Source organism: Hyla sarda, chromosome 3 (assembly GCF_029499605.1).
Source record: "Hyla sarda isolate aHylSar1 chromosome 3, aHylSar1.hap1, whole genome shotgun sequence".
NCBI lineage: Eukaryota > Metazoa > Chordata > Amphibia > Anura > Hylidae > Hyla > Hyla sarda.
In genome coordinates this window covers 97,888,733-97,905,306 of record NC_079191.1, presented here as the reverse complement: position 1 = coordinate 97,905,306, position 16,574 = coordinate 97,888,733, and the positions used below count along the sequence as shown (strand labels likewise).

Genomic DNA, 16,574 nt, shown 5'->3' with positions numbered 1-16,574 from the left:
TGGAAGGAGACATCCAGGGCAGTGGTGGGGACACGTGAGCACGACCTCCAATACCAGTGGTCTTCAACCTGCTGACCTCCAGATGCTGCAACACTACAACTCCCAGCATGCCCAGACAACCGTTGGCTGTCCGGGTATGCTGGGTGTTGTAGTTTTGCAACATCTGGAGGTTTGCAGGTTGTAGACCACTGTCATACTTTACATTGCACGGATCCCTCAACATACAATGGTTTCAACAAACGATGGTCCATTTGGAAAGGATTACCATCGTATGTTGAGGGACCACTGTAAATGGCAACTCAGTAGATACATACAGAACAAACAAAGTATGTCAAATAAACAGAATTGAGTGTAAATCTGTCCATACCATCTCTGATACCATCTTGTGCAGATACTTGGTGCACTTCTCCACCTCATTCTTGGGACCACGCAGCTGCACAATTTCACTCTTGTGAGTAGGATCTGGGAAATTAATGATTACCTAAAAGGAGATAGAAAACATTGAAATAAATAGGCACAATGTAGATTGCCCACAACTAAAATCTTAATGCTGTCTTAAGTTTATAAGTGCCTTACATCAGGGAATTTCTCACGAATCTCCCGGATTCTTTCACCTTTTTGTCCAATTATCGTTCGATGGAATTTCTGGTCAATGATCAGGTCTTTTGTGCGCTCGTTTTCCTTGAAAAAATTATAAATATATATTTTCTATCAAAGTTATACTACTTTTGAAGGCTTTTCCCATAACTTGTAGAAGTAAATTTCTTCACATACCATCCGTGATGCCAGCTCCAACAGCTCTTTCTTTGCTTGCTGCACACCCTGGGGATCACCTTCAATTCTGATCTGGCTGCTCTTCTCACTGTCCTGGGGAATGCGTACAGAGACCTTGTACTGCTCCTTTATCCTATTAACTGAACAAGTTAACAATGTAAGTAGGTGCAATACCTGCAAATACTGCAGAAATACGGGGGAGAAGGTGTCAACAAGACTTCTAACTATACTAGGCTATTCATTCTGCAAATAAAGCCCAGTAGTAAGTAGTGATAGCATATTATGTGGCTTAACTTATAGAATACAAGTTGTTCCCTGGTACTTGGAGCACAGTGACCTTCATGTAAGTTACACGGTTTGGCAAGAACTGTCTCCCGGGAGATGCGATGATCAGGCCAAACCAGTTACTGTTAGCAGCCAGGACCTCATATGTTATGGTGGACATCAGCAATCCTGCTGATGTCCACCATTTATCCTTTAGATGCTGTGACCAATACTGATCACAGAATCTAGAGCATTAGGGAGGGCTTTGTGAGACTCATTCGTCAGATACCTCAAGATGGTGGCCGAAGCTCTGCTTAACTGCTCCATGCCGCTATGAAGCCATCCACTGGTATGGTCTGCCTTCTGGTAGACTTTACAAGTGGATTGCAGATCTCTGACCAGTACTACACCAATGCATAGCACTGAACAGTAAAAGCAATCAATAAATAGCTATAACATTTTCCCCTGTAGGACTATTTACACAAAAAGGAAATGAAGCCATCCCCACAAAAAATAAAAAAATATATCAAGTCACCCTTGAAAGTTAGCCCATGTCCTTGAAATGTTAACCATTACTTTTTTTTTAAAAAAGGTAAGAAAACCTCTTCAGCTATAAGTGAAGTGCTCCATGTCAGACATTTACAAAGAATGTAATTTTCCCTTCACTACAACTTAATAGCTGGGCAAAAAACGTACACTAGACAGTCTAAATAAGTGCCGATTTAAACAAACAGCATCGGTTACAGTAACAAATCTGGTGCATTAATAGACTGCATAAAAAGTAGTCAGTTTTAATAAACCTTGGCTAATGTTTATTGCTAAAATGTATTATAACAAGGCATTGCTAAGGCTGGCAGGCACCAAACTGGTACTTTCTAAGACCACTAGCACACTAACTTACTGTTTGTTCCACTCTTTCCAATGAGGTGTCTGTGGAATCTGTGGTCGATATTTATTTCTGCAAAATCCATTCGTGAAATCTAGAATAGGTAGAAACATCTTAAATATTTAGATCAGTATGTATATGAATAAGCAAGAAACTTTCTGGCACCAGTTGATTTAAAAAAAAAAAAAAAATGTTTTCCGGTGGAGTACGCCTTTAAGGCTGGGATTCCACTTGGCAGTTTTTGAGCCAAAGTCAGAAGTGTATTCAAAAAGGAATGTGAAATAAAAAGGACATACCTCTTCCTCATTGATCCCACCTATAAAGTCCTTCCTTTCTATTTACTTTTTCTATTCAATACACTTCTGACCTTGGCTCAAAAACTACAGAATCAGTGTTCCTAAAAACTGGTTGGTGAAATTGCTATGGGCAATATTTTGTTTGAACAAATTTTTTATTCGTGGAATAAAATCTGTCAGCATTGAAGCCTCAAAATACTAAGTACAAATTAAAATCTACAAAAGCCAGACAACAGCAAACATAACATACAAAAACAAGTCCCAAGGTTGCAAATTTGGCATCAATAAGGCTTTGTAGCAGGAATGACAGGTGGCCAAATCTAAACTAAGCCAGGCTGGACAGACCACAAACTGTGGACAAATCAACATTGCCATCTAGACCAGCTCCAGTTAGGTGTGATCTGCATAAAACAGAACTTGTTTGTACGAAGACTTAAAAGGGGTACTCCGCCCCTAGACATCTTATCCCCTATCCCCAGCTGCGGGACCCCTGCGATCTCCCTGCTGCACCCAGCGTTCATTTAAAGTGTCGGTTGCAACACTGGAGGCTCGTGACATCATGGCCACACCCCCTCAATGCAAGTCTATGGGAGTGGGCGTGGTAGGCATCAAGCCCCCTCACAGACTTGCATTGAGGGGGCATGGCTGTTTGCTCCGTGCATCAGATGTCTGGGGTGACGCAGTTGAGATCGCAGGAGTCCCCACTGGCGAGACCTCCGCGATCAGACATCCTATCCCTTACCCTTTGGATAGGGGATAAGATGTCTAGGGGCGCAGTACCCCTTGAAAGCACCTTTCAAGTAACAATTTGTGAATTCTTCAAGACAACTTTGGGCAATAAGTAGATAAGTACCAATCATGTACAACCAGTTTAGTGGATTGGTGCCACTTCGAAGGATACACAATCCATAAGTCAATGAGAAGAACAGACCACAGCATTCAGATGAATGTTTTTATTTGCACATCAAAGCAAAAATAGGAACAAGGAGTCAGCTGTAGCAACACAAGTGACTGTTTCTAAAGTATTCTTTTCCTGACTATACATAAGAGGTAGACCAGTAAATATAATGTAATGATTTGGACCTCACAGGACATTTATAAAGCTATATCTGAAATTGATAAGGGGATGTGTGATCACTGGTCCCATCTTTATTAGAGTGCCGTGGACTATTGTCATGAAAAATGGGTAACAACTAGTCACATCAGATTTAAAAACTTAAGAAGATGTACATCATGATAAATCGTCCCCGAACAGTGCAGGGTTCTGAAGTCAAGGTGTGGAGCGATGGCTGAGCTGTGCACTGCAGCTACATCTACTTGCTTATTGGAGTTTTGATTTTACGTGTTTTATCGTTATGACAGTCTTACAGCCATGCAACAATGTTTTCAGTAACCAGAGTGTGTGATTTGTACATGACTACGTTTCTTATTGTTAAGACTCAAGATCCTAGATGATAAAGGACGTAATGACCAAAAGGTCTATCCAAATATCTATCTGACCTTAATGATCTAGTCTATATTGTCAGAATTCAGTTGTCTTCTGATCATGAAATACAGAGCTACTTGAATTTGTTCACATTTCTGGATACTGTAATTCTCAATTACTCTCAGACTTCTACCCAACATCCACAGTTTTAGACATCCCTAAAGACATCTTTTCATGTGTTCCCTAATGGCACTAAGATTCTCCTAAATAGAAGATTAGGAACTAGTGAACAGGGGAGATTATAAGAACAAAGTTAACTTATGTGAAAAATGAATGCTGTCAGTCCTAAAGCACTGGTCGAGACCAGCCCATTTATGTTTTATACAAGCAATTTAATTGTGGATTTAAGTTAATCCTGTAAATGGCATCACAGAGAATGTGGTTAAGGTGCTCAAACTAATAAAACTACTTCTTACCAGATCGCTTACAAGTACTTCCATCTGCTGCTGGGCAATGGCAACATCTTCTGTAGGGCCCTCCAGAGAAATCTTGTCCTCTCCTTCGGTAAACTCAATGTGCACCTGTAATGAGACCCTTGGCATAATCATCCCATCCAACACATTTGCAAAGCAGACATTGATCAGAGATTGTATAAGGTCTGAAGAATGAGAGAAGCAAGCTACTAACCTTTGGTATCTGCTGTGTGATCTTTGCCAAATTTTGTCCTTTTTTGCCAATTATGAACCGATGCAGCCATGATGGAGCAGAGACTGTAGCCACAGTGAAGCTGTTAGCCTAAGAAATCAGAGAAAATAGGTAATTTCTTTGTTCTGCTTCCTATTAGTAAGTGTACACACCCACGTAGGTTGCTCATATTACCTTAGCATAGACTTCAGTCAGTGCCTGTCCCAGTTTCTCAGGCTCACCCCGCAGAATGACGGTCTCTGAGGTGCTGTCGCTAGGTGGTATCTCCACAGACACTCCTGTGCGCTCCAGGATCTCTTGTAGGCTATTGCCTTTAGGGCCAATGACATACTTGTGTTGGGATTTTCTTACTTCTACTGCAATGCTGGTTGTTTTCTTCTTCTGCAAGTGAGAATTAAAAAAAAAAATCCAAGTTACATAATGATTATGTTAAACTACGAAAGCAATGTATACATCTAACCTATGTGGCACAGAACAGACCAATATTCACAGCTTTCAGGCTAGCAATATCAGTATGGCATGATCAATATAACAGTAAGGCCATCTGTGGCATGTATAAATAAACAGAACATTAACTTTTTTTGTCTTGAAAAATGTAGCCGCAACAAAGAAAACTCCATGGTAAAACACTCACCTTTTCTTCATAGATTTGCCGGATTCTTGCCACTGCTTGGGCCAGCTGATCTTTCTCGCCCATACAAACTATTTCAGTTTTGTTGACACTTGGAGGAGGGATGTTTATTCTTGTTCCGGTTTCATGCATGAGGTCATTCACTGTTTTGTTGTAGGGCCCAGCAATGAATGGGTGGTAGGCCTTCTCAACCTCCAAACGTTCCACTGCTCGCTTATCCTAAAATATGAGATGAGTGTAGGTAAAAGGAGAAGTATCCTTACTAGTAAAATAAAAGCCAGATATAATAACAGTACTACTTCCACAAAGCACAGTCATCTATACAGCTAGGAGAATAGATCAAGACTTCAAAAAATTCAGGAATTCACTGGCGCTGACCAGGATAGAAACAGAGGTACAAGATCAGAGAGAGAGAAGCTTTATTATCTAAGATGCAATGCATTTTGCTAGGCATGCGCTGCGAAACGCGTTGCCTCTGATAATAAAGCGTTCACTCTGATGATCTTGTACCTCCAGTGAATTCCTGAATTTTTAAAGTCTTGATCTATTCTCTACGTTTACATCAGGAAGGCCACAGACAGGATATCTGCTTCCCATACAAATGCTTTCCATTGTTGTGTATGCAGGTACACAACCGGAGTTGGTAAGCGACTGCATATTCCCCTTCACTGGATTACTGGTAATGCTCCACATGGGGTGCCTCTGTTTATCTATACAGCTAAGATATTTTGCCCTACCTGCTCGGCCGAGATGAGCAGAATCTCATGCCGTGCTTTTTCAATGCCCTCTTTGGTGCCAGTGATCTTAATTAGGTTACTGGCATCATCGGGCCGGGGGACTTGAATCTTGGTAGCGGTTTTCAGTTCCAAGTCCTGCAGCTTATCTCCGCTTTTACCAATCACAAAACGATGGTGTTCCTTGGGAATAGCAATTGAAGCAGAAGCCTAAAAGATAAAATAAAAACGTTTTTTGAAGATTAATTTTAATGAAAAAAATAAATTGCCAATTTCATCAAAGTGTAAAAAGTAGTATAATTACAGTGCCTAATGAAATCCAGGTGTCCACTGTGCGGATGTGAACCATCTGCTTTTTACCGAACAAACTCTAGCTGTACAGTCAGCCATTAAAGTGCACATACAACTCGACCGATATAAACAACATTCACTTATACGATTAGGCTTGGCAATTTTGGATATAGCTCATGAGAACAGTACCAAAGAGGCAGAGTCTTCTGTTTCATGTACAGAGATCAGCAGTTTATGATGCTCTGTATAGCACAGCTGGGTCATCTGCAATGTTAAGCCAGTAGACATTTTAATGCTGGGTGTGGATGCATGCCTTACCCAGCTATTTAATTTAGCTATACATAATCTTCATAATTCATGTACGATGACATGTTCTTTTTGAAATCTTAAATATTTAATATATAGCTTTATGTAAATTAACAAGACTGATGAATTGTCAGAAGTGGCCTTAAATGACAATATGAATACACAATACATGGGTGTGCACGTCACAAAACTTAAGATCAAAGCTTTAAAGAGCTAAACTGATTATGTAAAATATGGCCTATGATTTAACAGGATGTTTAATCTACAAGTAAATGAAATAAGCAACAGATACCTGCTCTATGCAACCTGACAAACCAGGACCTTCATAACAAGAACTCCCATCCTTCGATACGTAACACGTGGGAAAAATCAGATCTCTTGACATTCAATACTGGCAGAAAAATCTGTTGATCTACACAACATTAACGTGTCCCGGAAGGTCTGGTAAATTAACCTTTAGAGGATTTCAAATTGCATCAGGTCCATAAATACTTCTCATTCCCGCTACAGTGGTTTCCTTTGAGACTCCACATCCATTCCCCTCAGCAGGCTGTAGTGATGTCAGGACTACAAGTTAACCTGTGTGACATGATCCATCTAGACAATGAATGATGCAGTAGACTGCACTCACCATGCAGGGGTATGCTTTATTCACATCTGAAGAGCATGTCACAGGCAGGGGAGCGCTGGTGGAGGTCGGTGCTAACCGGAACAATCTTCCGGCTAGCCCCATCCTCCACCAGTGCTCCCCCATTGTGACTGAGCACCACCGCTACAGGCTTTTACGAGTCAGCTTTGTTTGTGCTTTCCACCGCTTCTGCTTGCGCCTAGTGATGTATGTGCCAGCTTGCTTCTCCTCTGTGCTTATATATGATCATCTTACCTGGGTCTGAAGACGTGTCACTATCTCCTTCCTGGCTTTCATGACAGAATCAAGCTTTCCAGAAACCATGATTGACAAGCCTTGATCTTTGGCCAGAGAAAGTTCCAGTTGAGCCCCAGTCTTCTGCATGATATCCAAGCAAATCTTGGCCTGCTCGCCCTCCCCAAACTGAGCCATGTCCTTATATCTACGCTCTTCCAGAGGGACATGGAACACCTAGATGAGGGAAAGAGGGAAAGTCTAGTTAGTATAGGTTTTAGGTCACACTATTCATTTCTATAACATACAAAAGAAGTTAACTAACCTGAGTTATAACGGAAGACTTGATAGGCCGAATTTTGCTCCATGCGCCTGCAGGCTCAGAAGTGGTCTCGCTGCCAACAGCCTTTTCAGGGAGGGGTGGGAATGCATCTTTGTAAGTGGGGGGATCACTTTCCTCCTCCGATCCAATGGCTGCCACTAAAAAGTTACAGAGGGTTTAGTATTGAACTCTCAAAAGGAGAAAAGTTTGTGTAGCAGATGGGTCCTGTACTAACCTCTGACCGCTGGTTGGGTCAGCCCACTGCGATGTTCATCGAAGCTTTCCTGGGTAAGAACCGCCACCGAGCTCATTGTCCCACGCAAATCCGTGTAACCACTGGAAGAATCAAGTTATTTCTTAACTTGTGAAATTACTTCAGCATCAGGTTTTTTTCTTAAGTTAAAAAAAAAAATTCTAAATATTACAATGCAGTGTCTATTCATATCAATTGTTTGGCTGTATAATGCAGGACATGTCTTTCAGGAAGTAGGAGACATTATTTGTAACTGCTCTCCACTCTAGCCAAGAGGTCACAATCCTGAACAGGGAATCCCACCATTCCACCCTCTATTAAAGGAGTACTCTGTGTAACAAACTATTCTCGTCTAAGCCGATCTGCTGAGCAGGCCGTCACTCCCAGTTATCTCAGAAGGTGAGGTAGAGAGCACACAGAGGATGGGCAGAAGACTAAACCCTTTAAAGGGGTACTCCACTGCCCAAGCACCCGGAACATTTTGTTCCTAACGCTGGGTGCGGGCATCGTGACCTCATGGCCACAACCCTTTTGATGTCAGACCACGACCCCTCAATGCAAGTCTATGGGAAGGTGTGTGAAGGCTGCCCCCCCCCCCTCTGTGATGTCACAACCCTTGCAGCCCACACCCAGCGAACGCTGGGGCAGTGGAGTACCCCTTTAAGAAGATTGCAGGGGATCAGACACTTAACCCCTATCTACAGTATAGGTGATAGCTTTACAGTTATCCAAAATACGACTAAGAATTTACTAATAAAAAAGGGATATATTGTACTGTGCTATACAAACTGCATAGCTCCATTAAGCAGAAAGCCAGGGGAGATTTATCAAAACATTTGCAGAGAGAGTAATGCAGTTGCCCATATCAACCAGATTGCTTTTATTTTTAAAAATAAAAGCAATCTCATTGGTTGATATGGGCAACTGCCCCAAACTTGTTTTCTACACAGGTTTAGAGAAATCTCCCCATGTGAGGATACTTTGCAATATGGAAATGGCTAAACCTTTCCTCATAACCTGACAAGATAGTGTACTTCTCTCTTTTTATGTACAGTAAACCAAGACAACGTACTGAGAGGAATAGATCAAAGACAAGCTAGCTGCTCTCCTGTATCACCACACCTTTTCATTAAGCCATTTCAGGAATTACACCATGACATTCTTGTCACCTGTAGGTTTCAATTACTAACAGTACAGACTTATATAATCTCAGAAAATCCCTTTTAACTTGTGCAACACAAACTTATGACACAAAAACATAGCTAGTTTTATTATCTTGCCCAGCTATGTGTCACCTCGGTTTTAATGCTACCAGGGCTTGCGGCTGGCAGAATGAAGTATAATACTACAGTTCTCATGGTACCTATCAGCCTTTGTAAGGGTGCTTTCACACCACGTTTTGTACTTACGGTTCCCGAATACGGCTGGGAGGAGGGGGGCGGGGCTTAATTGCGGCAGCCGTATTCGGGAACCGTATTTAATGCATGTCTATGAGCCGACCGGTGTGAACCGCAGCCTCTGGTCGGCTGCGTTTTCGGCCATATGCGGTTTCCCGACCGCAGGCAAAAACGTGGTCAACCGCATTTTTGCCTATGGTCGGGAAACCACATACGGCCGAGAACGCAGCCGACCTGAGGCTGTGGTTCACTCCGGTCGGCTCATAGACATGCAATGCATTAAATACGGCTCCCGAATACGGCTGAGTGCGGGCGCCGCGATTAAGCCCCGCCCCCTCCTCCCAGCCGTATTCGGGAACCGTAGGTACAAAACGTGGTGTGAAAGCACCCTAATTGTAGCTGCTAGCATGCAGGGGCGCTTCCGCCATGAGGCCACTTGAAGAGGACCTGACCTGTGGTGAAATCTGTTTCAGGGGTATGGGGCTTATTTTATTTCCAATTTGACAGTGACAGTCAGATTGGTGGGCACTTCATTAAAAGTGTCTGTGGTCAGTGTGGGCTATGGAGGAGGGATGGATAGGTTATTGCCAGGGGGAGTGTTTAGTGCTGGCTGCTCAGAGCCATAGACTGTATACACATTGAAGCTGCTGACCCAAGCTGCCCTCCCTCCACTTTCCTCATTAATCCCCTATGGACTGCGGTTATTCTGTACCATTATCATGGTGATCATGCAAGGTGCTGTCTCCACACCGAAGAGAATTCAGAGGCAACAAGTGGGAGGACAACAGCACCCCACATTATTCTCTCCATGATAGTGTTACAGAACAACAACCGTCAGTAGGGGGTTGATGAGGGCAGTGGAGGTAGAGTGTCATAGCCTGGTTCTGTGTTTATACAGTGGCTATAAACTTTGATAAATACAGCACTATTAGCGTGGGTGCTCGGTTCGGGTCCCGAGCAGTTCACAAACAAAGAAATTAACGTAGCAGCCCACTTGCGATGAGATTGTTTTATTCAACAAATCCAATAAAGGGACGTCTTGGTCAATTAAGACCTTCCTCAGACCGGATTGCTGCGGAGGAATCAGGAGTCAAGGAGCAGGTAACTGTCAGAGGTAAGTTCAGTCAATATACTGTTAAACAAAGTATGATCAGGGTTCCTTAACAGATCTAGTATGCATTAAAAATTTATGTTTTATGGATTTGACCACAGGTCCTTTATAAGTGACTAGACTCAGGACATGCCGCCAGAGACATCCTTGTCTAATGGTCCTTATTGTAAGGGTCCAGGGGGATGGCAAGGAGCCTAGGCTATAGATCAAATTCTAATGCTGACTGGGTTGCAAGCTGCACTTCTTCCTGATAGGGTGACAGGCAGGCCCACAGGGTTTAACCCCTTTAAGAACCACACATATTTGCAGCATGGATCGGATAAAAACAGGTGTAGGTTGCTAGGGTACAGATTTGTAGGTGAAATGCATTCTACAAATACAGGCAAAGGTAACTTACCAGCTAAAGGGTCAAAAGCCAGAAAGTCCGTCCGGTGAGCTGAATGCTTTTTTCAGCCTGCCAGCTTCTGCAAGAAAAATACAGAATCAGTACATGTAAGATCTGAGTATCTTAGACAAAGTATTAACATTTTAAAGTATAAAGTAGGTGCTACATGACAAAAATTGTGTGATTCGCTGTCCTGCAACTTTATTACAGATTTGGCTGTAAAAAACATAGGCAAAACACCGAAGTCAGAAGCCGGTCACAGTTGAATGAGACCTGCAGTGAGGTAAATGACAGAAAAGTCACATGGGACTTTGTGTTGTGTTTACTGCAATACCAGTGACTAACATTATGTGTAATATTGTAGTGACAGATCTTTGTTGTAAGCTGGAAGTCGCTGTGTAGCCCTAACCAAACATGGATTTTTTGCTAATGCCGCTTCTGAGACATGTCATGTCGGTTGTCACAGTGAAACAATATATGCGACGTTGCCCAATGTTTGTGGTCATGCCACATGTCACCTTATAAACATAAAAATACCACTAAAATCGAAAAGTTAAGATAGGTCCGTGCCTCAGTGTTGTGCCCCCCTCTGATCAATAGCTGGGTGAAGTGCGGCAGTGCGCTTCACTCCCTGGCATATACAGAACATAATGGAACCCATCAGTCATACAGTGCACTGATCTGGGGAGTAAGGCTTACTGCCATGTGCTTCACCCAGCTATTGGAGGAGATATCAGCACCGAGACCCCAACAAATCTTAACTTTAAAAAAATCTGTGCGACATGTCAAACTGTAAAAGATGGTAACGCTTTTAAACAGCCTCCAAAGATCAAAGCAAGATAAGACTTTTACAACATGTACCAATCCAGGACTAAGTGGCTGCCCTGGTGCTGTGTCACACCTAGAGCTGCAGATACAAACAGTGACCTAAATAGTGCAAAATACAAAGGGCCTTTCCTGTACTCCTCTGTATTAGATGAATAGCTTTAATAGTAAATAGACAATCATTGCACAAGATGAAATTATTAACATTTCAAGCAAAGAACATAAACAGACAGGTCGTTCCTCATACGTGCGCATTATTTCAGAGATGGCAAACAGACCATTTCCTGAAGCAACCGTTTCCTGGTCGACAGCAGGAAAACACCACAATGACTTCAATGTAAAGGACTTATTGCTCGGCTTCCTGTATGATCCTTGTTTTATCATTTCCACAAAATCTTTATCAACCGAAAAAACGGTAAAAAGCCAAGTTTAGCTACCAAAAGTTTACAGTTCTCATTACAGCAACTAAATCTAACTTTGTAGATTTACTGTGTGTAAAAAAAAAAAAAAAAAAAAAAAAAAAAAAGTTGAAGGAACATTTGTGCATCTTTCTAATTTATTGTTGCGACCATGAACTTTATAGGAAGTTCATTATCTTTAAAAGACAAGGCGCTCTGTCATCTGTGATCTTTATAAAGCGATGAACTTCCCATTTACCAAATTTACTGTACGTTCACTTCAATGGGTTTACGCTGCACCAGTCACAGCAGAATTCCCGTGGTGGGCACAAAAATATAAGACCAGCCTTTTATTTTGCAGAATTCCACAGTGGAACAGCATTAAAGTCAACGGGGCACGAATTTTGGTGGAATTCTGTATTCCCTAAAGTTCTACTTTGCTGAATGGAATCTGTGGAATTGCCATGTGAACCTACGCATAAAGGTACATCTTTTATTCCGCCCTCAGTCTCTTTAAACCCTTAAGGACAAAGGTCGCAACTGTACACTGGTTCTTTTACAGAGTTTTGAAGAATGCACACGAGCTGAGCACGCTTCATACCCGGTGGGTCCCGGTTATTAAAAAAATGATCTTAATCCTTCCAGTACTTATTAGCTGCTGACTACTACAGAGGAAATTCTTTTCGGAACACAGCGCTCTCTGCTGACATCTCGTCCATTTTACGAACTGTCCAGAGAAGCATATGTTTGATTTTCTTCTACTCTGGACAGTTTCTAAAATGGACAGAGATGTCAGCAGAGAGCACTGTGTTCCAAAAAGAAAATAATTTCCTCTGCAGTATTCAGCAGCTAATAAGTACTGGAAGGATTAAGATTAAGTAGTTTACAAATCTGTTTTACTTTCTGGCACCAGTTGATTTAAAAAATAAAATAAGTTTTCCACCAGAGTACCCCTTTAAAACACCAGCCTTTTCTCATTTTTCAAATAAAATAAAAAAATAATCATATGTGGTACCACCGGATGCATAAATGCCAGAACTATTAAAATATAAGGTTAGTTAAACCGCACTGTTGATGGCGTGCAAGTCCAAAATTTCACATTTTTCGTCACTTCATAAACAAAAAAAACAAAAAAAAATGTAAAATAGTGATCAAAAAGTTCCATCAAAACAAAGATTATTATATCAGTATTGGGGAAATTTAATAAAAAACTACTTGTCCACGGGACTAAAATTGAGCAAAATCTACTTGTCCCTCATGACGATCCACTTGTCCGGGCTTTTACCGTGCGTGCGTGCGTATATATATTTATTAGGGCTGGGCGGTATACCTATTCATAACGAATACCTACATTTTTGTGCTGCACGATATGAATTTTTAAACCCATACCAATACCGGTTTGGCCTCTCCCCCCTTGGGAACGAATGAATCAGCCCAGCGCTGCGCTGTCCCCACATCGGGGAACTAATCGTATGTGACCCGCGTGCGCTGTTCTGTCCCCCAATTAATTATCAGCCCAGCTCTGTCCCCATCAGGGTACTACTCACATGTCACCCGCTAGCGCTGCCCTCCTCGTCCCGTTAGTTGCGGCCGCCGGCGCTGACACTATACAAGTGGTCTTCAACCTGCGGACCACCAGATGTTGCAGAACTACAACTCCCTGCATGCCCGGACAGCCATCGGCAGTTTGGGAGTTGTAGTTTTGAAACATCTGGAGGTCCGCAGGTTGGAGACCACTGCTCTATACTGTGTGATCTCCCTATGCCCAGGCTGCAAAAAACAAACAAAATACACCAACTCACCTCCCGTTGGTCCGGTACCGCCCTCACTTGCTTTCTGGGGACAGGAGCCATCAGCCTATCCCCGGCCGCAGCGATGTTCCGCCTCAGCCGGTGATAGGTTGAGCACACTGTCATTTAAGAAGCCGGCTTCTTACATGACAGTGGGCTCAGCCTATCACCGGCCGAGGCGGAACATCGCTGCAGCCGGTGATAGGCTGACGGCTCTCAGACGTTCCCGTCCCCAGCATAAGGCCGACGTAGGTGCGTTAAAAGGAGATTTTTGTTTACTTACCGTAAAATCTCTCTCTCTCAAAGGATCCATTGAGGGACACAGACCGTGGGTGTATGCTGCTGTCTCTAGGAGGTGTGACACTATGGTAATAAAAAAAGTCGGCTCATCCCAGTAGGATATACCCGCCGTCAGGCTCTGAGCTAATCAGCTGAACCTTTGAGGTGCTTAGCACGATGAAAGGATACTCCTGGATTGACATCCGAAGATCCAGGGTCCTCCAAGTGAACGGTGTCTCTTATGGCTGTCACCAATGAGTTCAGCATTGCAATTAAGTCCGAGCAGTCCTCTGAGTCAGATGCTGGCTCGGAAGCCTCGTCCACCAGGGGAATGTGAATGTGTAGAGGCAGTCCTGGAGGGGGGCAACCCTGCCCGGGTACTCAGCTCTGGCGTGGCAGAGCGGTGACTCCGAGAACGTCCTCTGGAGGAGCGACGTTTGTGCCCAGATGATAGGGGGGGGCAGGACCCACGAGGGGAACGCTCACGTCTATCTGAAAACTCAATGGAAGAGTCAGACGAGGCACCCCTAGTATGCTTGTGAGAGCGTGAAGTATGAGGAGACGAGGAGCAGGCCCTCTCAGAGGTATAAAGTTTCTTTTGTTTACCTTCTGCAACCTGGGCATTGGGATACGGCACAGTATAGAGTGCCGGCGGGTCTCCTTTGTTGAACTGGGGGTGGTACCGGTGTTCGTAGCACAAGGAGGCGCAGCAGACGGAGGAGTGGTGAGCGGCTCTACCTTTCTTGCATTATATTTATATGCGATGAAGTTAAATTGAAATAGTAAAAGATAATTTTGCAAATTCAGTGGTTTTCTTTTCTACGCCATTTACCTTGTGGTGGAGCTAACATGTTTTGATACTTTAAACCAGCCTGATTACAGCAATACCAGATTTGTACAGTTTCCGTCATGTTTTACTCATTTAAAAAAAAAAAAGTCTTCACTTTTTTTTTAATCTTTTATAGCCATTTTTTGAGCCCTGTAGCTTAAAAAAAAAATATAATAATTTGCATACCAGGCTGTATTATGAGGGCTAATTTTTTGCACCATAATCTGTTTTTGTATCGGTACCATTTTGGTATTGACCTGACTTTTTAATAGCTTTTCAACTTTTTTCTTAGATTATAAAATTGCAATTATGTGGTTTGGTATTTTTTTACATTTACGTCATTTAACATATGGGATACATAAGGTTATATTTTAATAGTTCGAACAATTACGCACGCAGCGATACTAAATATGTTTATTTTTATTTTGTTTACATATAGGAAAAAGGGGGTGATGTGAACTTTTAACATGGATGGGGTTAACGTGTGTCTTAAACTTATTAAAACTTTTTTTTTTTCCCCCACACATTATTAGACTTGGGAAGAATCATAAGATTCCTCATACAGATCAACGAAGTTCAATAGAACTTTATTGATCTGTGTGCTCTGTGATCCATACGAGCCCACCAGGGAGCATTCACATGTCCCTTTAGACACCGCTGTCAGCGGCGATCTAAAGGGTTAATAGCCAGCCACGGCGATCGCTGCATGCTGACTATTAGCAGTGGTGTGAGGTGGAAATTTGGGGAGGAGCTGAGGCAAGTCTGCACGAGTCGCAAATTTCCACCTCACAGCGGCCCCCGGCTACTGAGAACAGCCGGAGGCTGCATAGTATGGAGTGGGCAGGAGTCGGGAGCCCGCTTCATACAGACTGCTGAGCGCCGACACGCGTGTCAGATCCAGCCCTGCTTTCCCGAAGCAGGGCCAAGGGCAAGCAACTGCATGTCCCGGGCGTCGGGAGATAGGAATTCCACATCAGTGTGAGTGTGTGTGTGTATTTCTATAATTTTATTATATATTAAACAAACATATTATATTAAACAACATAATTAAACATAAAATATTAAACATAATATGTTTTATATTATGTTGTTTAATATTATACGGTGTTAATATAATATTAAACAATAAAATGTAATATAATATAAAAATATAATCTATATCCATAAAAAGAAGACCTGACTCACAGACTCCTCAACGCCCAGCCTAAACCCTTGGACCTAGAAAGTGGAATTTTTTTTCACAGGTGTTTAAGACGTAGACTAGGAAGAAAGGATTTTTCGAAATTCAACCCTTAAAAGGGTACTACCGTGCTGACAACTTATCCCCTATCTAAAGGCTAGGGGATAAGTTGCCTGATCGCGCGGGGTTCCGCCGCTGGGGACCCCCGCGTTCTGGCACGTAGCACCCCCGTGCTCTCGCACGCAGCACCCCCGCGCTCATCAGGCCCCTGAGTGAACATCCGCTCCATGTGTGATGACGGGGTCGGTGATAGTGACGTCACTGCTCCGCCCCGTGTGACGTCGCGCTCTGCCCCTCAATGCAAGTCTATGGCAGGGGGGCGAGACAGCCGTCTCGCCCCCTGCCATAGACTTACATTGAGGGGGCGGAGTGTGACGTCACGATACTCCGGCCCCGTGATCGGCAGTGTTGGGGTGCTGTGTGCGAGATCGCGGGGGTCCCAGGTCCCCCTTTAGATAGGGGATAAGTTGTCAGCCCGGTTGTACCCTTTTAAGGGGGTGAAAAAGGGGTTGAAAGTTTGTATGGAAGTCGGTCATTTTTGAAGCTAGAAGCATGAAACTGTAGGCTAAT

General features: G+C 43.0%; 1 protein-coding gene across 1 annotated transcript in view; it reads right to left on the bottom strand.

Annotated features, from left to right (window-relative positions):
* Positions 1-16,574, bottom strand: part of HDLBP (high density lipoprotein binding protein) — a 47,264-nt gene that overhangs the window by 13,779 nt on the left and 16,911 nt on the right. The window contains exons 2-14 of the mRNA XM_056564736.1: positions 10,656-10,722; positions 7,733-7,833; positions 7,501-7,655; positions 7,197-7,412; positions 5,720-5,926; positions 4,986-5,201; positions 4,526-4,732; positions 4,334-4,441; positions 4,123-4,227; positions 1,940-2,018; positions 775-914; positions 577-681; positions 368-481 (exon numbers count right to left, since the gene is read on the bottom strand). Coding sequence (XP_056420711.1) covers positions 368-481; positions 577-681; positions 775-914; positions 1,940-2,018; positions 4,123-4,227; positions 4,334-4,441; positions 4,526-4,732; positions 4,986-5,201; positions 5,720-5,926; positions 7,197-7,412; positions 7,501-7,655; positions 7,733-7,808 — 1,728 coding nt within the window. The 5' untranslated portion in view covers positions 7,809-7,833; positions 10,656-10,722. The remainder of the gene's footprint in view (positions 1-367; positions 482-576; positions 682-774; positions 915-1,939; positions 2,019-4,122; positions 4,228-4,333; positions 4,442-4,525; positions 4,733-4,985; positions 5,202-5,719; positions 5,927-7,196; positions 7,413-7,500; positions 7,656-7,732; positions 7,834-10,655; positions 10,723-16,574) is intronic.